Here is a 26,555-nt window from a genome sequence, read left to right as displayed (position 1 = left end):
ATGTCCGACACTGTAAAGTTGCTGCCCTGCTCCACCAAGGATTTGTCTTCGCAGGCGCCAGTGCTACGCATTTCCATCGCGCGATTGCTGCTCGTTGGCTTCGCTGTGCCGCCCTTCGTCTTGGCTTATATGATTGTCAAAGTGATGCTCACTGACTTCGAACACGCCACCTACACTGACTGCCGAGTGTTGAATGCGCTGCCATCCGTCTCGGCCATATCCCGATCCCAACAGCTTGGCTGGAAGCTTGTCACCTGGATGCTGCTGCCGTTGCGTGCGCTTATCATTGTGCTCTATTGGCGCTACTATCGCAAGGTGTTTAGACGTGCCTACATGCTGCAGTGGCTTATCTTGTTTTTGTTTCTCTACGAAACCCTCAGCACTGTGTTCATGGCACGCTGGACACACATCTCTGGCGATGAGAGTATTCACATGATAGTCGTCTGCTCAATTTGGTTGGCCAGCTTTGGATACATTGGCGCATCCTTTCTGTGCTTTAAACGGCATTGCACTCGCTTTGCTGTGGAGCCGCATCAGCAGTTATCCTACTTGCTGAAGAGGAAGTTAGTAATCTTTTATTATAGCGGCACCTTGGCCATGTGGTGCTGTTATCCGCTGCACACAATGTTCTGCCTACCTCTGGGTGAGTTGCTGTCGTTGTATTCGTTTTATTATCTAATCTATATCTAATTGTAGCTTACACTGGATTTGCTTTGGCCGAATACGTCGTTAGCTGGTCGCTCATGGGCTATCTTTGGACCTCGGCGATTGACTTTTATCCGCTTTACCTCTGTCGCAATGAGCAGCGAGGCTTCTTTTTGATCTCTACATGAACATATTGCCTTTATTACAAATAAACTTAATACTACGTCTCATAAATGCGCACAAGATCATCGATGCTAATGGGATATTTGGTCACAGGACAACTTGGCTCTCTCTTTAGATGACTGACAATGCACTTCCAGCAGTAGACATAACCAGAGACAGCACAAGCTGTGGGTGTCTGCAGCTGCATCAGACACACTGGACACTCGCCGCTCTTTAACGTTTGCTTCTCTTCTGTGCACAACGCTTCGGGATTTTGTAGGGTGCCTCCAACTTTCCTACGCTGATCATTCGAGTACCACCATTGTATGAATTGCAGAAAGAAGGCAACGACCTCTAGCATTTTGAGGAAGATGTACGTCCACTTATCCTCCTCGGGTGGGACACTTGGATAGCGTAAGGTCAGGTGAAGTGCTCGAAATAGTGGCGAATGACTCGCTGCATATTTGATTAGGTAGAGAAATGTGTGCACTGCCTTGGAGGCGTTGTATACATGGAACATCTTTATGAGATGCTGCTCCCAGGCATAGGTGTCCTCATGTTGAGCACTTCGTGCCCGCAGTCTGCGCTCCAGGTAGGGAAGAAGCGTTAGCAACGTTGCTGATGTGAATTGCTGCTGGCGGGTTAAAAGTTCTCCAGTTGCGGTTGCTGTGCGTTGTAGGCCATAGAAGCTCTCACCGAAGGAGGATGCGCGTTTGCGTAGATATAAATACTGCAGTATCCATGTCACAACCGGCGATAGCTCCTCACGCACCCTCAAGTTGCCCCAGAGCTTAAAGTCCAAACGTAGACCGAAGTAATCAAAAACTTTGCTCAGTGCTGGATAGATAAGGTTGTCCAGGGTCTCGGCGGCGGATATTTCAAATATTGAGGGCACATTTTGTAGATTCTGGCGTACATTTGCCGCCTCCGCCATAGTTGCAAAGCCACTTCACAGTGCTATTGATTATTAATTAAATTAGATCAAAGATAAACAAATTGAAAATGCAACAGTTGTGCAGACAAGCAACCAGTGTGACCACAAAAATACTGCCGTCAGAATCAAGTTGCTATCGGTTCACCACCACAACCGTTAAAATGGTCTAGTATCATATTGTTTTACATTTTCGTACAAAGTAACAGATTTTTTATCTTTGCTTTTAATTTAACACCTGTAAACAGTGTTATAAATAATATTTGATTAAAAAAAAAAAAAAACACCACACTTGTGTTGGCAGTGTCGCCACAAAAATACTGTCCTCGATGCCATATGGAGATTATTAATCGTTTTGCCACCACGGTTTACGAGCCGCTTAAACCAGCTGTTGACATATTGATGTTTCGCTTGCAAAACAAAACTGCAAATTTGTGTATATTCACGAAAAAATAAAGTTTTAAGAATTTGCAGCATGAAAACAAGCGGCGGTGGCTCATCGGAGGAGCCGAACAAGTCGACACTGGGCAAAATGAGCAAAAAGTCCACAAAATCGCGTTCCAAGAATGCCAAACTAGAGACAGCTAACAAAAATGCAGTGGCGGCAAATCTCGGCGTCCCAGTGGGCAGTTTACCTGCCACGCCTACTCATGTGAATATGGCAACAACACCAACAACGCCAACAACGAGCTTAGGAAACTATAATCTCTTTGATGCGTCCTTTGCAGGAGCGGGAACAGCACAAGGAATCGGTGCAGAGACCGCCAACAATTCCAACAGATTAGTAAGAGTAATTTGGTATATTTATCAATTGGCAATTAATAGCACTCTTTAATCAAACAGGGCCACACAAAGAGCTACGCTGGCTTCGACCCGCGCAGCATCAAGATATTCTGGGAACAGCATGACCAAACAGACGTCGAACTCTCGCAGGATGTTTGTGCACGTCTGGCAGAAGATGCATCCTACAAAGTTTGGGAATTGATCAACAACGTGAAGATCTATTCGCGGCACTCAGGTGGTGTCGTCACCTACGACTTGGTCAATGAAGTACTCAAGGATGCAGATGTGCCGCCTATGCTGGGAGCAATGGACAGCGACTGGGATTGCATCGACTACGATGGCAGTTACTTCTATCACTCCGACAAGATTTTCGAGCTACGTGACGAGTTCCAGAAGGATATTTCGCTCTCGTTGCCGCTTGATGTGGACTTTAGCTGCTTCTGTCCCATAGAAGATAAGAACACAGAGCATCTAAAGCAATATGTTCAAAGTCTAGTGACGGGTTAGTTACTCAAATATTAGTTTATAATTTGCTTAAACTTGCCTCTCTCAACAGCTGCCATATTTGGCGAGAGCAGTGCTCGCAACGTTGCCGTTTCGCAGGCATTTCAAACTCCAGTGATGGGGTCTTGCTATCGTGTGATTGTCAGCAAAATGCTGCAGTTGCTCGCTTTTCGGCAGCACGATCAAGTGAGCCAACGTTGCTGGCGTCTGCTGCGAGCTTGCAACTTCAATTTCCAGGCGAACCATTTGAACTGTCGGCAAGAATACTTTCATCTCGCCGAAGTCTTAATCAGCCAACTAATGGCGCCCTTTGAGACGATCAAGTCACCAAATTTGCAGGTCAAAATGGAGCTCGAAGAGCCACAGTACTCAAGCGTTGATCTCGAGCATCAGCCGCAACAGCAGCAGGAACAGCCTATTGCGGACTTGGCTTTTGCCAACGAAGCCTCACAGGAGCAGACGATTTACAAGCTGCAGTTGGACGACAACAGCAACGATGTTGATGCCCAGCAACAACCACAGCAATTGTCCAGCTACTTTGCTACCCCAGTGGGCAACAACTGCGTCGATGAGCTGTGTGAGACCATTGGCCAAATGGCAGCTCAAAGTGGTTTTCTGCATGCCGAGTGTCTGTTCTTAATAAAGCGACGTTTGGCGCGGTTTTTTGAGGGTCGAGAAGTCTGCAGCGATCGTGGTAAATCTTGAGAAGTAATCGTGGTTCTGCCAGCTATTTTAATTGCCTTTTCTTTCAGATTACAAGTACATCAGTCGTGCTGTCAGAGGACTGATTGCACTGGGCGAATACGCTTTTCGGGAGTTCATTCCATACATTTATAAGCTCAACGTTGAGGATATTCCTGACAGTCTTTGGCGTGATTTAGCGCCAGCTGCCATCTTTCTAGCTGGTCGCGACGATATTCACTTGTACGAGTGGCTGGAGTATGGCTGTGGAGCAGGCGCCTTGCAGCCCTTCCTTGTTCATTTTGCCTGTAAGTCAATTAGCACTGATTTAAAACAAATTACTGAAAAATTCCATTACAGCTGCTTATGAAAAGATGATCTCGCAGCGTTATCTGCACGCCAGACAACCCGCCTATCGCCTTGAAGCACAGCCTGGCGTGCGTCGCCTGGAGTGGAGCACGCTGGCGGCGGCGATGTGCCATGGCGATGATCCCAGCAAGGCGCTCAAGCCGAAACCAACACTGGCCGAGGCATTTCCGCAGCTGGTGCAACCGAATCTCCGACTGAATTGTGCCGGCACCATACGATTCAAGTTCGCCGGCTGTCGCCCGGTGCTGCTAAAGCCCAAAGGCGTGGCGGCTGCCCAGTTCATGGACTCGCCGTCTACCAACGGAGGAGGCAGTGACATTGTACACTCTGATATTTTAATTGCACGGCGAAAACTCTTCAAGCCGTTGACGAATGTGAGGCGTGTGGTGGCCAACAGTGGCTATCACTACATGAGAGTCTAAAGAGCGAGAACTGAAATAAAAGCTATGCTTTCAACAAACTTTAATTATGAACTATTTGTACACTAGAATGCCTCCTCTTGGGGCACTGCAATGCCCGCCTGCTTCATCTCAGCCATAATGCGCTTGTTAATGATGTTTTTAATATTCGCATTTACATCGGGAAGCAAGCCGCCAGTGCGTGCCGCATGCTCGATGCGTTGCACCACATCGATTTCGCGTCTCGATGATATAAAGTTAGTTACCAGCGATTTGTCCATGCTACCCACGCGTCCAATGCGTCCGCAGCGATGAATGTAATCAGAAACATGCAGCGGGAAATCAAAGTTAATCACATGACGAGCTCGCGTCGTGTCTAAGCCACGACTCCCCACATCTGTGGTGGACAAGACGTCGCAGTTTCCACGCTGAAACTCCTCGAAGCGTCCCAAGCGGATCTTCATTAGCATGTCACCGTTTAGATTGAGGCAATTGATGCCGCTGTTGTTCAGAAAGATGGACACATAATCACTCGTGGTCGACTTGTTGCTGAACACAATAAACGGTCGCTTCTTTGCTTTGTCCTGCTTGGCCAGCAGCAGAAGATTTGCTGGTCGATCCGCTTTGCTGATGCGCATAAACTTCTGGGTGACGTGCGGCATCAGGTAATGCAGATGAGGACTTACTACATCCCTGATGGTCTCCACATCGATCACCTTCTGCAGTATCTCTCTCGTATTCGTGGGCATAGTGGCTGAGGCCAAAAGCAGCTGTGTTCCCACAATGCTCGCATCTTGCACATGATTCCTGTGGAACTAGACAAGGAATTAGTTGGTCATTCTCTGCTTTGCTTACACATGCTACTTACGGGGAATCTGCGCAGGAAATATGTGAGTTTGTCGGTGAATGAATCGTCAAGCAGTGTGTCCGCTTCGTCCAGCACCACGTGACGTACCTGCTCCATGCGATAAATGCCCGTGGTAACCAGTTTGCTTACCGCGCCTAGTGTGGCTACCAAGATGTCCATCTTTTCGAACTCTGGGTTCATCATCTGCTGCTTTGTATTCCCTCCCAGCAACGCCTTCACTTTTAAGTCTGTGCCCTCACACAGTTTGCTGGCAATCTGTGCGATTTGTGTGGCCAACTCACGTCCAGGCGTGAGTATCAACACTGTGGGTGCATTCAATTGGCTCTCGTTTGCATCTCTTTGGAGGAACTTCAACCTTTTGTTAATCACAGGCAGCAAATAGGCCAAAGTCTTGCCACAACCTGTTTCGGCGGCAATGAGTGTGTGGAAACTGCCATCCACAATGGGAATGGCTTGTGCCTGGATGTCCGTGAGGTGCTTAATGCCCAGTTCCGTTTGTAGATTCTTCAGCAGCTGCTGCTCCATCTCTAGTTGTCCAGCAGCTAAAAATGTTTGCAGAGTGTGCATCGCCGCCTGGCGCTGCTCACCTGTGATGATAGCATTTAGCGTAAAGTGATCGCCCTTCGACTTGTTGTGCAGCCAGCCTTTGGAGCACAGTGGCACTGCCCCAAACTTTGCATCCGATCTCTCGAGCTCGAGAAGATTGAACTGTGTGCGGCGACAGGTGATTAGAGGTTTACTACTCCTATTTGGTTCACTGGTCTGTACTTGAGCTGCGGCACTAGTAAATTGTCGGCGAACGAGCAGCCTTTTAAAATGTTGCAACATTTTGTGGCAGCAAAGTTTATTTATTATCTGGTGCACGCCGGTTATAAAACAGCTGTTTCGCAAAGCGAATTTTTAAATACACAAAAAAAGCACCTGCTCTGGTATATTCGTTTGGTATTTTTGGTTTCGCACTTCGCTGACCTATCAACCGTTATTCATAAATGCTATCGTTATCGAAAAAAGTTCGACGCGGCGGGGCGTGATTTATAAAAACGCGGCGCGAGTGATTTTAAAATATAAATTAAGTTGTGAAAAGTTAATCGCGTGTGCTTAAAATGTGTTTAAAGTGTTTAATGTGTTGCATATATAACGGAGCAAGATGAAAATTTTGCCCCATGCAATACAATTTTGCATGTTAATCCGAAGCCTGTAGCAATATCGTTAACGAAGAAAGTTCGACGCGGAGTAGCGTGATTCGTAAAAACCCGGCGCGAGTGATTTTAAAATATAAATTACGTTGTGAAAAGTTAATCGCGTGTGCTAAAATGTGTTTAAAGTGTTTAATGTGTTGTTTATATATCGGAGAAAGATGAAATGCATGAAAAATTTGGCCCGCAAGCCAATTCTGCTTGTCAAACTGAAGCCTGCAGCAAGATCAGTCGCCATGTTGAAAAGGTAAGTGGGTGCTCCTTTAATTTTTTTCTCACACACATGCATACGAATGCATAATACATGGGAACATGAATATATGAATGTAAGTGTATTCTAACAGGTCGAGTCAAGCTTAGAATGTTTTGTTCACTCACTTCAAACCTAAAGTAGATTTTGCATGTGCTACAAATGCAATGAAATTAAAATGATAGAAAAGGATGGGTACATATGGCGTGTTTAATATTTTAGCTACTACATATGGAAATCTAATTAAATGAAATGCTTTAAAAAGAGGATAGATATTTACTATGAATACGTAACGTGTTTAATATTTTAACTACTGTTTAATATGTACATATTAATGTATTTGCCAAATATGTGCATAATTATGCAATCATCAATATGTAATTGATATTGGTTTTTGATTTTGACTTTTCTCACACACACACGTGCATATGAAATGCTTGCTACAGTTAACGGTGCTTACTAAAAACGAAAACAGAAAAAATGCACTGGGCAAACAGTGGGAAAAGGAAAGGAGAAAAACATAACGGAACGAATGGCAAGCAAACACCGCTTAATAGAAACGAAAACAACAAAATGAAATACAAGTATGAAACGATTTAGGGCGAATTGATATTTATTTTTTAATGTTGAATTTAGTAAAGTTGCCCTGTCAATAACTTGACATTTTTACCTTTGCGCAGCGATGATATTAATACAAAAATATTAAAATTTTATAAATTCTGGGGGAAAACTGCAATGACGAAACGAGCTATAAAAGTGCATAAAACTTTGTGGTTGCCATTGGGGAGGCAATGTTCAGAAGTTACCCAAAAGGAATTCACGTGGATGAAGAAGAAAAAGATTTTTAATTTGTCTTGTCGAAGAGGGGAAACTGAGTTTTAATATGTTTTAAGTAATTTGTGCACATTTTCGAATTTTTATCGCGGCCACAAAACTTTGTCTTTTTAAATTTAACAATGGCGCTTGACTGATGGTCCCCAAAACTCTTCCCCCTTTCCCCGACTACCGCCGTGTTCAGTATCATTGCTTGTTGGCGAGCGTGTAATGATGACTTTATGACTTTATTTACGTGCAATAAAAGCAACAATTCAGCCTGGGGACATTTCCGCACACATACACACTATACTTATGTTAAGAGATGTCGAATGGGAAATGCGATGAGGCGAACGAGGGTCGTTGCTCCCCCTTAAAATATAAAAGCGATTTTCAACTTAATTTATTCGGCTTGCTTGCTTTTCATTTGCAAAAAAGGAAGAAGTAGAAGCAGAAGAAGATCCAAAGTGGGGCTGAATTTTAATTCTGCTCTTTTAGTTTTTGGGCTCAAATATGTTAAATACCAGCTGCGCTTGGCTCTCGCCTTTCTACCTTTTTGATGTTGGCCTCTCGAGTTACACACACAGCACATATGTAAGTATGTGTGTGAGTGTGTGTGTGCGTGTGACAAGTGTTTGTTGTTGACTTGTGTCTTGGCTCGAGTTGCTTACCGAATTTGCAATTCCAATGATGAAAGTGTTGAAAGTTCTGCCCCCTGTGTGTTTTGGGGCGAAACTTGTCGTAAGGAATTTTGCATGCACTACCAATGGGTTTGGCCATAGTTTGCTAATGTCCTTTTAATAAGCCTTGTGGCCCAAAAGCAAAACCGAAACCAAATGCAATAATAATAGCACTTAATGCAACAAGTTTGGATTATGTTGATCCGAAAACAGCGCGACATCGACGACGTTGGCGCGAGGCCGCCTCAGTTTGTTTGCCTTTGACACAAAATGGATTTGTTCTGTCAGCGTTGCTGCTGGAAATGAGCTTCTAAATATCACACATTCGCCGCATTTGCCAAATTGCCTGTGGCCACGGCTACCACACACCACAGACGTACATATGTGTGTGTACACACACACACTCACACACAGAGCAATTGAATAAATCAGAGTTAGGCAGAGCAACGGCAAGGCGAGGCGAGGCGAGGCGAAACAAGAGAGAGCGTAATGCGCCTCGCTGTCAGCTCTGACCGTTCACCGGTGGCAAACGGAAGGAAATTTGCATTGCGAGGATAAGCGTGAAAGTCGGCTGATAAAAATGCTAAACAACGAGCAAACGCTTGTCGAGACAGCACTGTTGTTTAATTGAAATTTGCATAACTGCACATTTTTGAAATGTGTCGTGTGCAGCACTGTGCACTGCGAGAAAATTTGAATACCTTTTTGGTTAACTGAGAATAATTCGCATACTAGGAACTATTGTTTCGCATTTCTCTATTATTTTATTATACAAGAAGTATATTTTGCAAATCATTATGAGATATAATATTTATTTTCGATTATTACTATTTAATACAGACTAATACTGCTCGTACGTGACTCTATTGAAATTCGATTTTATAATACTATTGAGTACCAGACATTTTAAAGTTTTTTTTTTCGAGTGCTGTGTATGAACAATGCATTGCAGAGGAGAGAACATGGGCGGAGAGTGCAGTGCGTGCGTAATTCCTAAATTTAGCGCCCAGTCAGGCTAAGCCGAGCCACGCCCAGACTAACACTAACACTAACACTAGAGGCAGCAATAGCAGGAGAGGCAGCCGCAGTCACATCACTTGACGACACTCACAGACACCAAACGAGGCAAGTGGCAGCAGAGTGACAAGAGGCGCAGCTAGGCCAAGGGGCGGGGCGTGGCGGGGCGCTTAAACAACGCCAAACGCAGTGCGTGGAATGCATTTAAAATTTCTGCTGCATACTTTTCAGTGCCGACGTCAAATTACACACTCGGCAATCTCTCACTTGCTTTGTGTGTGTGTCTATTTCGGGTGTGCGTTTGAGTGTGTGTGTGTGGTGCTTTAAAACATGCAATAGGCAGAACATAATTGTAAATTGTGAATGTTCCGATCGATTTGAATAGAGTTTAGCGATGTGTGTGTGTGTGATTTTAAAGCTTTACAGCTTTTCAATCACATACAAAATGGATAAATCTTTTGCATCATTGTTTTACGTGACCCTTTGGTCTGTTTTGTGTGTGCTCTCGAAAGCCAGCTGCTTACACAGGGTTAAATACAATAACAACAAGAATAACTAACGGCAGCAACAATCAGGATAACGATAACAACAGAAGCAACAGGAAAAAGAGGGAAACAAAGCTGGGAATTGTTGGCATCTCGGGTTCAGTTTTACGTTTACGTTTAGTTTACGGTTGAGGCTTTTATAGGCTTAACATATTAATTAAACTTAAAGTGGCAACAAAACACAACACAACAACACTGCAAACTCGTCGACCAGTTCAACTTTAAATTAAGTTTTAATCTGTTGCTCATATTTAAACAGACTATTATTGTATCTAAAACTAGTTAAAGGGGTGGCAAAGGTCGCCACATCACCGTCTGTCAGCCATCAATTGAGAGCGCACAAACAAGTTGGAATTGACCAACAGACAGAGAAAGCAAGAGAGAAAGAGTGAGAGAGAGAAAGACATTTATACATATAAGTGCCATGACCTCAACATGGAAATTGCTGTGTTTGTTAATTAACAACACTTAAGTGGTCGCTGAATGAACTGCACAACTGTTTGGTAACTGAATAAAATTCATTCACACAGCGCATTTTAAATGTGCGTGTGTGTGTGTGTGTGTGTGTTTTGCCTGACGGATTGACAGCTTAATAAATTAAAATGCATTAAGTGGCTTGCGTAGATTTGCGGCAGCCATAAATCCTTCATGTTGAGTCAGATTCAGAGACAGAGACAGAGGCGAAGGCAGCTTGGAGCTTTGCGCTTAAATATTATATTGTAATTCAAATGTTTATGGCCATCAACGTAAATAAAAATGTCTGCTCAACACTCGCCCTTTTTGGCACAGCTGCAGGTGAAAACCATGTGATGTATGTTGCCCTGGTTGAGCCTCTTTCTCCATTTCTCCATATCCATCTCTATTGCCAACTGTGAATCCGTCTGTCGTTTGACTTTCACCTTGCCTGCGCCATAAGCCTGGCGAGCAACAAATTTGCACGCACACAGCCATTGACACGGGCTGCTAAGCTGCGTTAGAGAAGGGAAAGCCGTGGGAATTTGCGGGGGAACTGGCAAATGGGTCACCCAGGTGCCACCTGCCACAACGGTGTCAGCGGCAGCGGCAAAAGAAGTCAGCGAAAAATCAAAAACATGCAAAATAGCTTTGAATTCAAAAGGGGCGTGCATATTTGTCAGCGAGTGTATTGTGAGTGGATTCATGAGTGCTGTGCTCTGTTCTGCTCTGTGTTGTGTGCGAATGAGTTTGCTTTGCTGATAATAAATACACGGCATGAATTTAAGCTTATTTCGAACGACGACTCTGTGCAGACAAACACACAACATACGAAAAATACAATCGAGAAAATTGCGAGCAATAAATAAACATCCGCACAAAATAGACTCGACCCTCCGACTCGACTCCATTCGACTTGGCTGCGACAACAGAGACGCACATTTAGTAGAAGAAAGGCAGATACATTTACAGATATACTCGTACAGATACAGATACAAATGCGAAACGCAGTCGCCAGGAATCGACAAATCATAATAATCTCGAGCTCCACATTGCGGTTCTTTTTGCTCATAACTGAAATATGTGTCTGCGGCTTTCACAATGGAAGAGTCAAGGGAAAAACTCCATGATGAAAAGCCTAATGTGACATGGCCTGACTCAAATGATGCCAATACATTAGCATCGATTATTCAATTTCAAATAATTTCGATTCAATTTAAATTTTAATCACATCTCAGACTCCTTTGCTTGCCCCACTGTGCGTGGGTTATGATCCTTGGTGTTGTTTACTTTGGGGCCAAGAACTGTCCACTCATTTGGCTTGTGGATGTGGTTGGGCAAGGGATGTGAACTGGGCATTGGGCTGCGCTTCAATAAATTGTCTGTTATCATTTTCATGTTTTCGTATTGACGACGGTTTGGGCAACTGACTATCAGACGCCTCTGTCGACTGTCCGTCGGGGCGTATGAGCAATGTCAACGTTAACGTAAAGCTGCTGCTAAGAAGGAAAACTGCTTTGGCCAACGCCAACGCCGAAGCCGACGCTACGGCCCAGGCTGAGCCTAATTTGCCGGAAATAAATGTGCAGCGATGTGTACGGACTTAGGAAGTCAGGGCTCGTCCCGCGTCTAGGCAGTCGAAAGAGAGTCCGCAGTCTTCTAAGGAGTGAGTGAGTGAAGCAGTCGGAGCCGCAGTGGCAGGAAATTTGAAACTTGTTAGAAGTTGTTTCGCAGTGGCAGAAGCGTGCTTGCGGCAAATCCAATTTCATAGCATGCATTTTCGATTAGAGCCAAGCTTCTTCTTCTTCTTACGTTTCTCGCCACAAAGCCGACTCAAAAGATTATTGCTCAAAAATTTTGATTCACATTTCAATGCCAATTGGCAATTGCGAATTGCCAAATGTCCAAATGTCTGACTGACCAAATGCTCAATATGTGCGTGGCACTCGAGATGTTCAATCATGGAACATGTTGAGCTCGATAAGACTTGCCGAAAGTGGACGAGCGTGTTTAATGAAACGTTCCACTTGAAAAACAGTTTATTTTTATACCAAATTGTTGCCCCAAACTGCAATTGCACTCACAAAGACAGCCATTAACGAGAGTACAACACTCAGCACTCTTGGGAAAGTAGGTAGACAGAGGGAGGAAGGTTGCGGGACTTGCAACGTTGAAGGTTCTTCAATAAGTTTAATGGACATTGTTGTCATTTTGCTGAAAAGAGCCGCGACATCAAGGCGCCTCGGCAGGATGCAATCCCTTGCAGCTGTCACACTTAAATTGGTGGCAAGCTGCAGAGATGGAGGCGGAGGGTGACCGAAGATAATGGCATTATTCATAACTTCTTGCCCCTTGCTCCTTGCCCCGGGTCGATGCGTCCTCACATTTGAGCGTATCAGCTGCCCGGGCAACGAACGGTTCTCAATTGTTTCAGCTCAGTTTCAGTTTCTGCTTCAGCTTCAGCGTCAGCTTCAGTTTCATTTTCGGTTTGAGCTTCATCATCAATGTCGACGGCGTTGACTGTCGGCAATCAATCAGCGTCGTTCAGCAAGCTCTTTGCATAATTAAAACCTGATGCGTTATGCGTTTGCCTGCCGTCACGTGCCTGCTCTTTATTTTGGACAGAGCACACGTAGGGTTTGCAGAGCTGAAGAAGGACTGGATCAGTCTCCGGCTCAGGTGTTTGCTTTCCAGGGTCGCGCGTCTGTGATGGGCGAAGGCTTTACATAAATCCGAAGACGTCATCAGCGTTGACTGCGTAAACATTAAAGCCCCAACACGTGGTCGTTGCCCCTCCCTCTCCGCCTTTGAGCTCAGCGCACTGCTTCATTGCGCCACTCGAAGTTGAATTCAATTTAGTTGATGAAACGACAATTGGCGAGTGATAAGCGTCGCAGAGGGACTTCAGGGGAGACGTCTGTAGGTGTAAATCTCGACGCGTATTTATCCAGCAATCTCTATGGCCGGCAGCAGCCTGACCGACATTTGATTCCCCTTGCTCTTCTCAATCGCAGACGTCTGTGTTGGTTGCCATTCGCCATCGCCATCGCCATTTGCCATTTCCATTTCGATTTTCCATTAAAATGCTCGTACTACGTATGTCGTCTCAATTAACTGTTGGCATAAGTGTTGGTTTTTGTTGACGTGATGCGATTGTAATGTGCCACCACAGCAGATGGTCAGCAGGGGGGAGAGCAGATGGAGGCAGACAGACACAAAGGTAACTCAATTGACCAGGCGGGCGAGCAGCGAATCGTGACCATTGAGCATAGACCATGGACGAGTTGACTGTTTGAGAGAAGCTGGCTAATTGAAGCGCACAACGATGTTGTCCGATGGACACTCGATGGACGGCAGCTTGTAGACACGTTATATGTGGGTGGAGTGGGGAGAAGAGGCATTCAGGTATGGTAGATTTAATTCCATTTAATTGAATTTGTGCCGTTTATTAATTGCCATGTGAAGGATGCAACACACAAATCGAATGATTGCAATGCGCCCCACAAGGAACATTCGCAAGCCATATTCACACACACACACATATACAGTTGTAGGCTGGCCAATTAGTCAATCAGCAGACAGTTATATTACATCAACGAGAGCTGTAAACGTTGTCGTCGGGGTGACCAATTAAAATGGCAAATGACGCCCCCGAGGATAGCCAACATCGTCATTATGGCCATTATTATTATTATTGCGATCATCATTGTGTTCGTGGAGCTAACGCATATCCTTGAGGCTCCTGCAATGGGACATTGCACAAGTAATTAGTGCACTTTGAGGGCGTTCTACGCTTCTCACTTGACCGTTGTTCTTATTCCACATTTTTGATTGGTCTCCTTTATGCTTTGTCCAACTGGCATTTGAAGTGTTTTCCTTTGGAGCATCATTCGTTCGCTTTGCCTTGCCTTCCTTTGCTTTGCTTTAGATTCGCTCTGGTTTCAATTCGTTTCGTTTCGTTTGGTTTGGTTCCTTTTGCTTAGCCGCCTTTGTTGATTCTTTTAAATTTCGCCTTTCAATTATTTTATGCAAATAAGCAAACGGCACTGAGCGCAGATTATGCCAGCTTGACAGAATTCCTTTCCTTTTCTCTCGCCCATTGAAGCACGCACCCCTCTCTACGCTCCCCGACGCCTTTGTCGTCGCTTGGCGGATTTGGCATAGCCCAGAAAGAAATCCGCGCGCACAACTCTACTTACAAAATGAATTGTTTGTTATTGCTGTTAGAGGATTCCTGTCGCACCCTCTTCCCACGTTTTTCCCTCTTACCCCGCGGCACATCTTTCTTCCTGTTTCCTTCACTGTCTCTGTCTCGTTTTGGGCGTAATCAACTTAAGTTGGTCAAATGAGTTTGCTCGTTTTGAATGTTTTCCCCCAAAACGCCAAATGCTTTGCCTCAAGTCTTACATCAGTTTTCCTCAATTTCACTGGGTTAATTGGTGACCAGGGTTGCCCCCATCAATTGTGGGACATATTCTAAAGTCGAGAATACAAAATAGTAAAGCAACGTTTAGTTATGCCTGAAAGTAATACTTATAAATAAATGAATTCTAAAGACTTGCATAGAATAGTTAAATGTCAAGTTAGACAACACTGTAGATGGGCATAAAGGTGGGAGGGTTTCTCGCATTGTGCGATAATCTCGCTGTGATTTGTGAGCCATGAAAATACTACATCCCTTGGGATTTGTCTCTGTCTCTGCTCGGTGAAGGTGTCGGTAATAATTAACTAATAGCATAACGACGCTGATTCTGTTGCTCCTTTTGCCCCTTTTAACCCGTTTTAAGCTGCATTTGTGATTGCATCTCAAAGCAATTAAATATTTAATACTTTATGTGAGTTGCGTAATGAAATTTTAATTATTTTGACACGCAAGTGTCGCTGAGGCCTTGAGACTTGATCCAGCTTCAGGTGGCGCAAGCATCGTGTGTATTCTCCACCTTAGGATAATCAAAGCAGAGAAGTGGAAGAAAGGCAAGGCACAGTGTAAGAGCAAAAATAATTGAGATGTCAGCTGAAATTCAAGTGGACTTTTATTGACTGTTTCCCGGCTGGGGTTTGCCTGGCTTGGTTGGCTTCGTTGGATGGCATGCGAATTCCTTGGCTTCTCAAGTAGCATGCAATGTCAGCACCCACACACAACTGCACAAATGCTAGCATTTCACACACAACGCTAAAATGGCGTGCAGTGTAGCTGGTTGGCTTGCTGTGTGTGCCTTTTATCCCTTTGTCTTTGTCTTGGACCTTCGATTTGTAAGGCAGTAGGTGAGAAATGTTGAATAAAATCGATAGATTGTGAAAGGCAGACTTGGCTTAGCTTGTTCTTTAAGCTTGCAACAACTTGAGGCACGTAGCCGTTTTATGCTAATAACAACAGCAGCAGTAACAACAAACAAACAAACAAACACACACACTCTCACACTGTTCGACCAGCAAGTGTAACTTAAACCCTGAATCCCGTAGAGCCATAAGCCCGTTTGCCATTTTACCTGTCGACTGGCAACTGGCAACTGCCACCTGGTACATGCCACAAGCCGCGTGCTGCCTGCTTCCACACTTCACATTCATATCCACATCGACATTGGGCCATCCTCTCATGCTTTTACCTACACTCATCCGCCATTCGCCATCCGCATGCTCGGCATTGAATAGCGTCCCTAAGTGTCCTTAAGCGTCGTCGAGTGGCATTTCAGAGTTAGAAGCTGATGCCGGAGCCGAGTTGGAGGAGATTGTGTTGCGGTTAAATTGCGCCAAACATATTTGACATTTTATTATGGCACACGACGCACTGCGTTGAGTCCTGAACGCTGAACGCTGAAACTGAAACTGAGCCGCAGCCAAAGCCTCGCATATTATGCGCGGATATTGCGACCTGCCTCTGGAGAGGTAACAGGAGCCGGGCGGGGAATCCCCTCCCTGGGCTAATAATGACTACAAGTGTTTTTCATTAACTGCTGCTTATGAATATTAAATTAAAAGTGCGTTTTGGTCCGCTTTCTCAGTCAAATATTACGCATACGCCGCATTGTGCAGGCTTCAAAGAGGCGTTTGAAATTTGTTTTGTTTCGACTGGAGAGCAGCGGGAGGAGGATGAAGAGGGAGTTATGGTGAATGGAGTAAGCCGGAACAATGCCTAAGATGGGACTTATTAAAAAACGTGCCACAATGCGACCCGAGGCTAAATTGAATTTGCGCCAGACCGAAATAAACCTACTTAAATGTTTCGTTGCGACCATCGACTGTTCTCGCTAAGAATTCAATTTACAGATTGGCCAGAACTTGAAGAAGCATCGACGTTGGCGTTGGCGCTGGCGCTGGCAATGCAGCTCATGAATTTAAAATGAAATTAAAACCTCTTTCAGGCATAACGAGAAGAAGAGCAAGCTGAGCAACAACAACAGCAACAATCTGCAGCAGTCATGTTTCATTCGTGACTGCAACTACTTAAGGCAGACTCAGGCATGTTGCTGCTGCTGCTGCTGAGTGTCTGACAGCAAAGAGATTATTGTGGAGCACGCCAGGACTTAGTGATGTAAGCCAGGGTTGCTGCCACTTCCACAGTTGGCTGCTGCTGTTGCTGCTTCTGCAACGGTTGCATGTCTTTAGCAAGATGTGCCTCAATTAAGTTGAAGCAATGCTAGATCACAACAATGGCATGTAAACACATCACTCAGACTGAACTGCAACTGTCGTTATAATGTTCCACACACACACACACACACAAAGAGGAAGAAGAGGCACAAAGGAATTAGCAGCATTGTGGGCTGGGGCAAAGTTTTTGGTTACTTTGAAATTCAATTTTACGCAATATGCGCAAATCGTGATTAAAATCTTGTGCGTTCCATCCGTGGCAGCTTTCGCATTGCTCACTGCTCACTTTGCGGCTTGGCGGTAGCATTTATAGCACTTCTCTGACAATTTCTACTTCTCTTGGCAGCCCTCATAAATACAAGTGACTAAGGAAAGCTGTTGTTGCCTTACTTGCAGGCGCTGTCAGCGTAAAAACTATGAAAATGTGTTTTCAAATTGCGAAACAATTTGCTGACCGTAATTGAACTTTGCTGTTGCCATCGTCATCGCCATCGCCATCGTCAACGGCACATAAAACAAACTTTGAGCGCTCATTTGAGTGCCCCGGCATCGAAAAGTTTTCGGCGCACAGCCTGCGGCAAATGGTGGCCCCGCATTCATCGAGAGCGGATCCGGGTAGGCATCAGCTTTGTTGTTGATTTGTGTGTGTGTACATCGTGGTTAGGCCAATTTGCAGTCTGCCTCTGCCTCTGCCCCACGCTTCCAATCCGCGCTCTTTCATTCGTACAGCAGTCATTCTTCACTCGCAAATGCAAATGCTGAATGATGGCGTCGTACATTTGCTTCCATTTGATTCAATTTGCCGCCGCCGTCGTCTTTTGTTGTATTTCTAGCATTCTTGTTGCAACATTTTTTTTGCATAATTGTCGCCTCCTGCTCCAGTATTGCAGCATTGAGCAGCTCCGTCTGCTTGCATCGCATCTCCTTGCATGAATATTTTAGGAATCGTAAGTAGTCCGGGGAGGCAAATGGTCGACTGCATGCCAATCCGACTGCAACTGTTAAGGACAAAGTTTTGAATAATTTATGCGACTTCAGAGTGTGCCAGGACAGACAGAGGACATAGGACAGAGGACAGCCACAGCTTGCCACAATACAATGGCAAATGGCGAGTGGTGAATGGCGAATGGCGAATGGCGAATGTCCACAACGTTCAATGCCAATTCAACTCGATGACATTGCAATGTCTTGTTTCGCTTTTTCTGCTGCATACTTCAAGGCGCACGCATCGAGAGCGTCGCACAAACTTTTATTGTGCTGCTGCCCTAACGATGATGTTCAGTTGAGTGCGAGTGAAAGAGTACTTCATCCTCTCCTTGCCGCTCTCGTCTGTCTGTTCGCTATTTGTCGAGCGTAATTAGCCGCAAACTATGCGAGTTGCATTTGTGCAACCAGGCATCGCATCGCATCGCATCGCCATCGCCATCGACAGCGCCAATTGCCTTGATTGAGACATTTTGCTGGGCGTCGTTTCTATTTTTCCCCCCTCTCTCTCTCAGTACAGTAGCTTCTCACTTGCGTGGAAATGAGTGGAACGAGGAGGCAGGCGGAAATGGCAACAAAGGCACTGCAGGCGATTCGTGGCATACGTTGCACTTGAAGCCCCCATTCGTATAGTATGTGTGTGTGTGAGTGTGTCTGTTTCTGAGACTGTGTGTGTGAGTAAAAATACCACAATTTCAATTTCAAAGTATCCTTTTAGTCAAAAGGAAATGACATTTACGCGCTTTGTTGTGGTTTGTTCATGCATAAAACATTTTTAGTTTATATTTTCTTTCTTTTTTCTGTATTTTTCACAATATTTTTTTTGCCCGCTGCACTAGTTGGACTCGCTGCGCAGTAGGCGTGGCGGCCTGGCGGTCCTTTAGCTGCAACAATGCCAAGCGACGGTTTGCATGCCATGTCGCCATGTGAACAAAGCACTGGCCACAAGGTGCCTTTGCAGCAGCTTAAATGCTGAATACGGCAACTAAAATTGAAACGTGAAAAACGTAAATAATAAAAAGGGGAAAACAGGGAAAATCGCAGCCAAATGGTATTATCAAGAATTAATAATGCTGTTCCGACGTTGAAATACTCTTCATATTAAAGAGTTTTACTTTTTGAATGAATTCAGTTTGGAATTGCAATCAAATTTGTAGAGCCTACAGCTTACAGCTTTTTACATCCTTTGAAAATTCAAATCGCTAGCTTTGTCTTTAATTTCATGCCTATTTAATCAAGGTTGAAGGTACTCGAGTAATCGGATTTATGTTGACCTCTTTATCTTTATCGATTCGGCAAGTAAAGGTATTTCTCTTTTTTGGTTTAAAACATATTCATCTCCAACGTTGTTAATCCGTTTGTCAATAATGGCAGTAAAGCGTATTATAAATTATTTTATTTGTTGGTAAAGCAAAGTCATTGGAGCAAATGCAATTTGTTGGAACATTTTTTAGATTTTATGGGCGACCGCAGTGAGGGAGGTCGATTAAAACAGAATAGTTTGAATAGTTCGAGAGGAGAGCCATAGATAAAGCATTAAATGTTTAGAATTCATGGCAAATGAGTGGATGCTTGGATGCAGTGCTTGTTGATGTCCTCGTTTTTGTTGGAGGCAACAACGACGAGGACATTGAAAATTGCAAACAATAAGTGACAAAAATCAATGGGCAACTTGTGACGCTGCTGATGCTGCTGATGCCGGCGGCTGCTGCAAATGCGCTTCCTGTTTCCTTTTGCGAAGCGCAACATCGACAGACAGCGTCAACGAGGATGCAGTTAGGATGGCACGAAGGGGAAGCATTTAAGTTGGCCGGGAGTTGGTGAATGTGGCGCTGGCATTTGTTGAATATCAACAGGAAATGCAGTGAATAAACACGTCGATTCAACGCGATTCTCTCTCATGACTTGGCCATTGTGTGCGAGTGTGTGTGGGTGTGTGTGGGTGTATGTGTGTATTTGCGTTGTCGGTTTGCCGTGTTTAAGGATGAGAGGAGTCAGAGTTTGAATGCTATTCAATTCTGTTCTATTGGTATCGAACTCGATTTGAATGGCGACTCATCCACCGCGGGCTGCTTGCAGCTTTCAGCTTCGAGCTTCGGGCAATGGCCATCAAATAATGCGGAATGCATTTTCGATGCCACTGACAACAACAACACCAACAACAACTTTAGTATACTATGACAACAACATCAACGATTGTAACAACAAAACAAACAATTTGAAGGCACACAGCTCGTTGCGTAATTGCATTCATCAAACTGAATGCCATTTCATGTTCGTGCTCGGCTTCTGGTTCTGATTCTAATTCTGGTTCTGGTTCAGGTTTTGGCTTTCTTCTCTTTTCTTCCCTTTTTAATTTCTGTTCAACTTTTCCCATGTAATCAAATTAAATGCAGTGCAAAATTTTTGACTTTCATACGGTCAAATCAGGTTGCATGGCCTGCGAGGTTGGCAGGTGCTGGCCTTTTTTTGTAGCTTGTTTGGGGGGGTGAAAACATGCAATCAATGGCAAACATCAGACATACCCGGCCGGGGCACATACGAAATATGCCCGCTCCGCTCCATCAAGCGTGTCCCCTTCGCCATCATATTGCCTGTCGTCCATCAGTCAGTCAGCCAGTCAATCATATGAATCGTTTTCGTTTACGTTTCGTTTTCGATTCCAATCAATTTGTTTGGCATTTTTGGCTGGCCTTTATACCACGCCCCCAAACGCCACAGTTGGTGGCAACTGCCCCTCAAGCTCCCCTGCTGTTGCGCCACCATTGCTCAAATGCCACACCCGCTGACCTACAAAGTGGGTCTGTGTGTATACGTGTGTGTGAGTGTGTATGGACTAAGAGAATGCGGATTGCTTTTTGTGTGTTTCTTTCTATCGATTTTATGACCCGCTTTCAAAGCTCACACACACACTTCCATCGAATTGAATCGAAACGAATCGAATCGCGTTGCTTGTTGCATTTTTAAATACTACTACAACTTGTTTTTGTTGCAGTTTGCTACAAAAACCAACTACTAAGCCAAACACCAAGCGAACTGCCAACGCATCCATCTTCATCGCTCTGCTTCCGCTTGTCAAAGAAAAACTGCTTGTTAGTTACTGCCCCAACTACTCGTAGTTGAGCTCAACTCTGAGCTCTTCAAAGGATTCCAATCTCGTCCCGTCTCAGACCTTTGATTACTCTTTGAAAATTCAACATACATACATTTTGGCAAATGAAGTCTTTCTTGATTTATTCTTTTAATTTCCTGCACATTTCATAATGCTGCAACGCAAATTGAATTGAAATTTACTCCTTATTGCTTCTCGACATTTCGTATTTATTTGTATGTATGACAGTGTGAGTCAGATTTGCACGAGAATCACACTTATACATTAAGAATTTAGACGTAGCTTATTTCGAAATGTTGCTTTCACTGTTTCCGTTTTCACTATTAAATTGGCAAACTATAACTAATTATAATGTAGGACAACTATTGCATTATTATTTGTACTAGGATTATCGCCATTGTCTTCTACGCTCCTGAAGCTTTTGCAGCAGTTGAGCCTTTGAGGGAGGAAACTCTTGCGATTGCGGGAGCTTGCCTTCTGCCGTTGAAGTCGTATCCAGAATTTTACGATTCGACTGAGTTTTAAGTAGGGCACGATCTCCACGTCCTCCACTTCCTCTCGCCTCGCTCCTCATGACTCGTGGAGTCACCTGGCACTCGCGATTCTCATCTGACTTAAGACCAGCAAACCTCTCTCGAAAAGGCGTCTTTGGAGTCTCCGCTCGATGCACTTGATTGCGAGCTGTCTGCGATTGCTGGGACTGCGGGAGCTGACTCTGGTTATTACCTTTGACGGTGGGACTTCGCATCTTTGAAGCACCTCCGAGATTTATAGTTGAGCGCACCATTTGCTGACCTTCTTTGATAATCTTTCGATCATGTGATTCGGAACTAAGTTGACTCGGTATGCCTGTTGTATTCAAACGATTGTCAACTGAAATCGATCGTTTGAGGTCGCATGAGCCTTGCATGTCATAGCCTTTTATTAGATCCTTGACTGGCGTCAGTGGCTTTGTCGCTTGCATTTCCTTACGCTTTGCCTCGATCTGAGCAGCTTCGGTTAAAGCCAATTGCTTCATCAGTCGCTTGCGATCTTCAATTTGCTCGGGAGGCTCTACTTGGTATTTTGTGTGATACCAATCCGTGACCGTTGAGCGTAGCGCATTCTGGCCGTATACAAACTGTCTGGTCATGAGATAAAATATCTTTGCTTTGTAGCCGCATCTGATGCAGAGGCGACACGGCAGATCAGGCATCGTGTGGAATTGCTGCAAAGGGGGGAACACTTGAAGATAGAAAGAGCGGACAGTTGTCTACTTACAAACTGTAGTGAGGTGCGCTGAAAGAGTTCGCGGTAACTGCAAATTGAGGGCTCGAATTCAAAGTCTTGCACCGCATCCAAGTCCACGAAGCTGCCATCGTCCAAGCAGCCACAGATGCGGCAACGGAGCTGTAGCTCCTCCACTCTCCTCAGGCATTTGGGAGCCACATGCGCCTGTTCTTGGGCGGCAAGAGCCAGTTTGTAAAACTCCTCGTAGTGTTCCAAGCTGGAGGGAAAAAGTCTTTAAATTGTGAAATGCAATTGAGGTCCGAAAAACACTCATTACTATTCATGGAAACTTGTAGTCTAATTGATAATTAACCACTTTGCTCGCTTTCGCATGGAGCTTTCTCGAGCTGTTGCGAGAGTGTGAAAGTCAAGAAAGTTTCGCCTTCAAAAATTGCTGCCCCAAACTTAAGGAGAAAGAAAACGAAGACAAAGGGCAGCAGCAGACGCTGTCTGTTGCTCTTTCTCTGTCTATTAGTAGTTGTGCGTCTCGTGTGGTAGTTGGGCGCAAAATGCGAAACTTTTTAATTGACTTTTTCAATTACAGTTTAATTTTGTTGCAAGAGATGTTGGCACTGCCAATTGAAGTTTCCTAATGTGGACTGCACATAGTGGACAGGGGAAGGATGGGCATGCCAAGGGCTAATCAGAGTGAGAATGAGAGGGTATTACGAGTGTGAGGAAAAGAGGGAGCACTCACACAGCTAATCTATCATTGTCCGCTGGCCATAGAACTGGCTGTGTGTGTGTTTGTGCCCTGGCAATTTGCAAAACTTCAGAAACACGCACAGCCATCAGCAAGCAGTCTACACTCAGCAGTTGGCTAAAAAGCAACCAACAGTCAGTTCACGGACACGAAGGGAATGTCAGGAAAGCACAAATCTAAATTTATTTGCAACAAAAATTTGGTACAGCGAGTTTCACTCGAAAGAGAGAAACGAATCTAGACATGAATGTGGAGATGAGGATATCTACAAGTTGCCAACTTACCTTAGATTAATGTCCATGACACGCAATTGAGAGACTCTTGTCGGTTGTCGTCTGACGAATGGATAATGTGCGTCTCTGGTTATCTCTTTCTAATGGGCAGCCAGAATTAAACCGAATATCGCATAATATTGCTCGCCAACGACTTGCAGCTGAAATCACACAAAAATTAGCCGCACAATTCAAGCGATGGCCATTGAATAATTCAACTGGCCAGCACAACTGATGCACGTCTCTGCCACGATAGCAACAGTATTTGTGGCCCCTCGAAATGCGAAATGGACATGAGTTAGATGAGGATTGCGGGGGATTTTCGGGTGGTGGGTGGAGGCCAAAGTAAACATGTTACTATTTATCTTGCAACGGACAAAGCAGACAAACGAACAAGCAGCCCGAAAAAAAACAAGGAAACGAGTGCAGAAGGGGCAAGACCGAAAGCTGTATACGCTTTTGCAGATTTATCTAATGGCCGTTTTGCTGTTCGAAGTCGATGCCTTGATTCCATACAGATGGCATGTCAAATCGGTACTCAGCTGATTGAAAGTCGTGAAATTAGTAGCATAGCTTTGTCTAGCTTAACTTTCTGAGGGGGTCAGAGGTGAAAGTTAAGAGGCTGTCTGCCCGGAGGTTAGTGTATGACAAAGGCAGCGACAGAGGCAATAAAAGAGATACGAGAGCACGAGCATAAAACAACAAAAGACCGAAAATGAATGAGTTCTCCGTCGGCTCGGCAGGTGAAATTGGCGGTAGCTGGGAAATGCTGGGATTGAAGCCCGGATCGGAGCAGAGCACGACAGCAGGCCAGCAGCAGGTCGACGGACAGGATGGACAGACAAATGAACGGCCAGACCGAATGGCTAGAATTAATCCCAAGCGTGCACTTTTTGGCAGCATCACCTGCGCTTCCTGTGCTACTTTCACGCTGCGAACAATGCGGCGGACTTTGTGGCATGGCCAAGATTTGGGGAAGGGGGAATGATAAAAGGTGGTGCGTGGGGTGTGCGAGTGCGTAGAGATTTTAATTGAATAACTGCGAGGAATGTCATGTGGGTGAGACGGATTTGTCCTGTTCTATGGTTCTTGTTCATGTCCAGTCCTTCGATGGGGACAAAGCCAGAGGAGGCCTGTTTCTCTTATCTGGTTGGAGCTGTGAAACTTGAAACTTATTGCTCACCTGCTTAAAAGACTCTTGTGGATTGTGGGTCGGCGATGGCAATCCTTTGGTTTAGTCGCTTGCCTCGCACTCGAACTCGCACTCTACGCCTGCTATACTTGGTCTTTTCTTCCTGGATGTGTTCCTTGTGCGAATGTATAAAAATAAAATAAGTATTTTGGTATATTTTTGTGAAATTATCGTGTGTGTGTTGATTCTATTCACATTCACAACCACGTTGAGAATAGGAAACTAAATGTGGCACCCGGGTTGACTGTCACAGTTGGGTTTGGAGTGTGGAATTTGTCAAAGCCTGCTTAAGCTCTCATTTACATACAAGTTTGCATGTGCAGGATATGTGAGATGGAGCATGGTGAGGGGAAGTGGGGGTTTTGTGATGGGATAACATTACTTATACGCTCATAACCATAGATTGTCACTCGATTTGCCACCTTTTATGCACGTATTCGCATTCCTTGCCCATTTCCCGTTTCCCATTTCCCATTTCTCTATTCTATATTGTTCTCCACTCTGTTGCTCTGTGTGTGTGTTTTTGTGTATGACACTTATCACACTTAACTGCCATCGCTCTCTCTTTCTCTCTCTCTTGCTTTGTGTATGTCTTGCAGCTGGTTAACGTTTCTGGCATATGCCAGTGACAGCGACAACCATAGCAACGGCAACGGGAACAGCAACAGCCACAGCCACAGCCAAAGCAGATGCAAAGCACAAATGGATATTGGCCTGGGGTTGAGGGAGCGACGTCGGTCGTCGTCTGCTTCGACCGGGAAACTTGTTCCTCGGGCTGTCACAGATATGCAATATTTATTATGTAAATATTGGCAACAAATCCCGTTACACTGTTTGACTGTTTGCCTGTTAGACTGATTGGTTCGCCTTGACTTGAGCCTTAGCTATTGCTATCGCATTTGCCTTTGTAATTGAGGTTGCCTCTTTGTGGCTAGTCTAGAGTCGGCTTATCCCTGCATTACAGCATCGTGCACTTAATGCGCCACAGACACTTTTATGATAGCACAGACTCCAGGCTCGAGACTCACCTCACGTCGGTGCTTGTTTTGGTGGCCATAGTTGAAATTAGCGTCCATTAATTAGTCGCTCTGCAGATTGACGTTTAAAGTAATGCGACGTGTCCTTGGGGCAATTAGTTCTTGTCCCTCATACTCTGTCTCTATCGCCATCTCCATTGCCATCGTCATCTCCATCGTCTTGGCAATAAAGAGGGCGGGACTCATTCGTTACACTTGCGCTTCGAGATAATTATCACAGTTTTGGGCGCACAAGTGTCGAAAGTTTTTCGTTGCCTAACTGAGAACTGAGTCTCTCAGCTCTGCAGCAAATTACGAAATGTTTTCTCTCTCTCTCTCTCTCTCTCTCTTTTACTCTCCCGCTTCTCGCTCTGCCATCAGAGTATCGTATCTAATAGATCATTTGCTGCATCATTACGCATACGCCGCGTATGTCGGTTGTCGTCGTTCTTGGTTGCCGGTTGCCGCTTGCTGGTTGTCGCTTGTCGACTGTCGGCGGCTAATCCTTTGCTGCCTCTTGGCGCCTAAAGATTTTTCGATGTTGTCACGTCCCACAAATCGCAGTGGCATTTTTCTTGCTAGCACGCACTCACGGCCACATACATCACTGTCTGCTTCTGTGAGCCCCCTGCTCCTCTCCTTCGCCTCCCCCTCCTCCTCCTCTGCTATTCGCTTACTTTATTCAACCAGCAGACACAACCACATTTAATGTGGGCCACCGCCAAGCGGATGAAGCGTCGCTCCGGTTGCCGCCAGCCAAATCAGTGTCCTTGCCGTGCTTTACTCTACTAGCTGGCTGGTTGGCGTTTTATTTCACTCGCTTTTAGCAACACTCCCTCACTCTCCCCTCAGCATTCAACCCGTCCCTATCCTGGAGCGTGCTGCGGTCGCCATCGTCGCCGTCTCCGTGGCCGCTTCATAGTGGGCACTATAATTCTATTATGGCTGTAAAGCAATTTTATTTCGGGCTGTTTTGTTGGCCCCCGCGCCTCGTTTAGCTTTCATTTTCACATCTGCGCTGCCATTTTCATTTTCATTTCGCATTTTTACGCTTTGTGCCCTGCCCGTCTCCGTTCGCTGCTGGGCCACTCATATCCCCTTTTCTACTCAGCTGTACTCTG

At 45.0% G+C, this 26,555-nt stretch overlaps 5 protein-coding genes across 7 annotated transcripts; 2 read left to right on the top strand and 3 right to left on the bottom strand.

Moving 5' to 3' along the window:
* On the top strand, nucleotides 1–833 carry LOC117564079 (post-GPI attachment to proteins factor 2). Its single transcript, XM_034242705.2, has 2 exons — nucleotides 1–643; nucleotides 697–833. The coding sequence occupies exons 1-2, from the start codon at nucleotides 1–3 to the stop codon at nucleotides 831–833; spliced, it is 780 nt and encodes a 259-aa protein (XP_034098596.1).
* Nucleotides 687–1,862, bottom strand: LOC117564078 (peroxisome assembly protein 12). Its single transcript, XM_034242704.2, has one exon. The coding sequence runs from the start codon at nucleotides 1,739–1,741 to the stop codon at nucleotides 866–868; it is 876 nt and encodes a 291-aa protein (XP_034098595.1). The 5' UTR covers nucleotides 1,742–1,862; the 3' UTR covers nucleotides 687–865.
* Nucleotides 1,863–2,055: 193 nt separating this feature from the next.
* Nucleotides 2,056–4,535, top strand: LOC117564076 (uncharacterized). The gene is made up of 5 exons (XM_034242702.2): nucleotides 2,056–2,522; nucleotides 2,582–3,023; nucleotides 3,078–3,719; nucleotides 3,778–4,014; nucleotides 4,067–4,535. Exons 1-5 carry the CDS (start codon nucleotides 2,214–2,216, stop codon nucleotides 4,495–4,497), a joined length of 2,061 nt encoding a protein of 686 aa, XP_034098593.1. The 5' UTR covers nucleotides 2,056–2,213; the 3' UTR covers nucleotides 4,498–4,535.
* LOC117564077 (probable ATP-dependent RNA helicase DDX28) lies at nucleotides 4,529–6,219 on the bottom strand. The gene is made up of 2 exons (XM_034242703.2): nucleotides 5,342–6,219; nucleotides 4,529–5,288 (listed from the first exon to the last, which is right to left on the bottom strand). Exons 1-2 carry the CDS (start codon nucleotides 6,167–6,169, stop codon nucleotides 4,560–4,562), a joined length of 1,557 nt encoding a protein of 518 aa, XP_034098594.1. The 5' UTR covers nucleotides 6,170–6,219; the 3' UTR covers nucleotides 4,529–4,559.
* Nucleotides 6,220–21,167: 14,948 nt separating this feature from the next.
* LOC117565392 (uncharacterized) lies at nucleotides 21,168–24,657 on the bottom strand. Of its 3 annotated transcripts, none has more exons than XM_034244473.2 (4): nucleotides 24,410–24,657; nucleotides 23,239–23,387; nucleotides 22,243–22,468; nucleotides 21,168–22,189 (listed from the first exon to the last, which is right to left on the bottom strand). In XM_034244473.2, the coding sequence occupies exons 2-4, from the start codon at nucleotides 23,253–23,255 to the stop codon at nucleotides 21,371–21,373; spliced, it is 1,062 nt and encodes a 353-aa protein (XP_034100364.1). In that variant the 5' UTR covers nucleotides 23,256–23,387; nucleotides 24,410–24,657; the 3' UTR covers nucleotides 21,168–21,370. The 3 variants fall into 3 exon arrangements, with proteins under 3 accessions (XP_034100364.1, XP_034100365.1, XP_034100366.1); XM_034244475.2 differs by having other exon boundaries at nucleotides 22,047–22,189; nucleotides 22,247–22,468; XM_034244474.2 differs by lacking the exons at nucleotides 23,239–23,387; nucleotides 24,410–24,657 and having other exon boundaries at nucleotides 22,247–22,394.
* Nucleotides 24,658–26,555: the final 1,898 nt, after the last annotated feature.

Source organism: Drosophila albomicans, chromosome 2L (assembly GCF_009650485.2).
Source record: "Drosophila albomicans strain 15112-1751.03 chromosome 2L, ASM965048v2, whole genome shotgun sequence".
Lineage (NCBI taxonomy): Eukaryota > Metazoa > Arthropoda > Insecta > Diptera > Drosophilidae > Drosophila > Drosophila albomicans.
Note: the sequence above shows the minus strand (reverse complement) of the source record. Positions and strands in the feature narration are given on the sequence as shown.

Coding starts and splice junctions, on each gene's coding strand:
- LOC117564078 (XM_034242704.2), bottom strand. CDS start 1,741: ATGGCGGAGGCGGCAAATGTACGCCAGAATCTACAAAATGTGCCCTCA.
- LOC117565392 (XM_034244473.2), bottom strand. Junction 22,190..22,242: donor AGCGCACCTCACTACAGTTT/GTAAGTAGACAA, acceptor CCCCCTTTGCAG/CAATTCCACACGATGCCTGA.
- LOC117564077 (XM_034242703.2), bottom strand. CDS start 6,169: ATGTTGCAACATTTTAAAAGGCTGCTCGTTCGCCGACAATTTACTAGT. Junction 5,289..5,341: donor ATTTCCTGCGCAGATTCCCC/GTAAGTAGCATG, acceptor TTCCTTGTCTAG/TTCCACAGGAATCATGTGCA.
- LOC117564076 (XM_034242702.2), top strand. CDS start 2,214: ATGAAAACAAGCGGCGGTGGCTCATCGGAGGAGCCGAACAAGTCGACA. Junction 3,024..3,077: donor TGTTCAAAGTCTAGTGACGG/GTTAGTTACTCA, acceptor CTCTCTCAACAG/CTGCCATATTTGGCGAGAGC. Junction 4,015..4,066: donor CTTCCTTGTTCATTTTGCCT/GTAAGTCAATTA, acceptor ATTCCATTACAG/CTGCTTATGAAAAGATGATC.
- LOC117564079 (XM_034242705.2), top strand. CDS start 1: ATGTCCGACACTGTAAAGTTGCTGCCCTGCTCCACCAAGGATTTGTCT. Junction 644..696: donor AATGTTCTGCCTACCTCTGG/GTGAGTTGCTGT, acceptor ATCTAATTGTAG/CTTACACTGGATTTGCTTTG.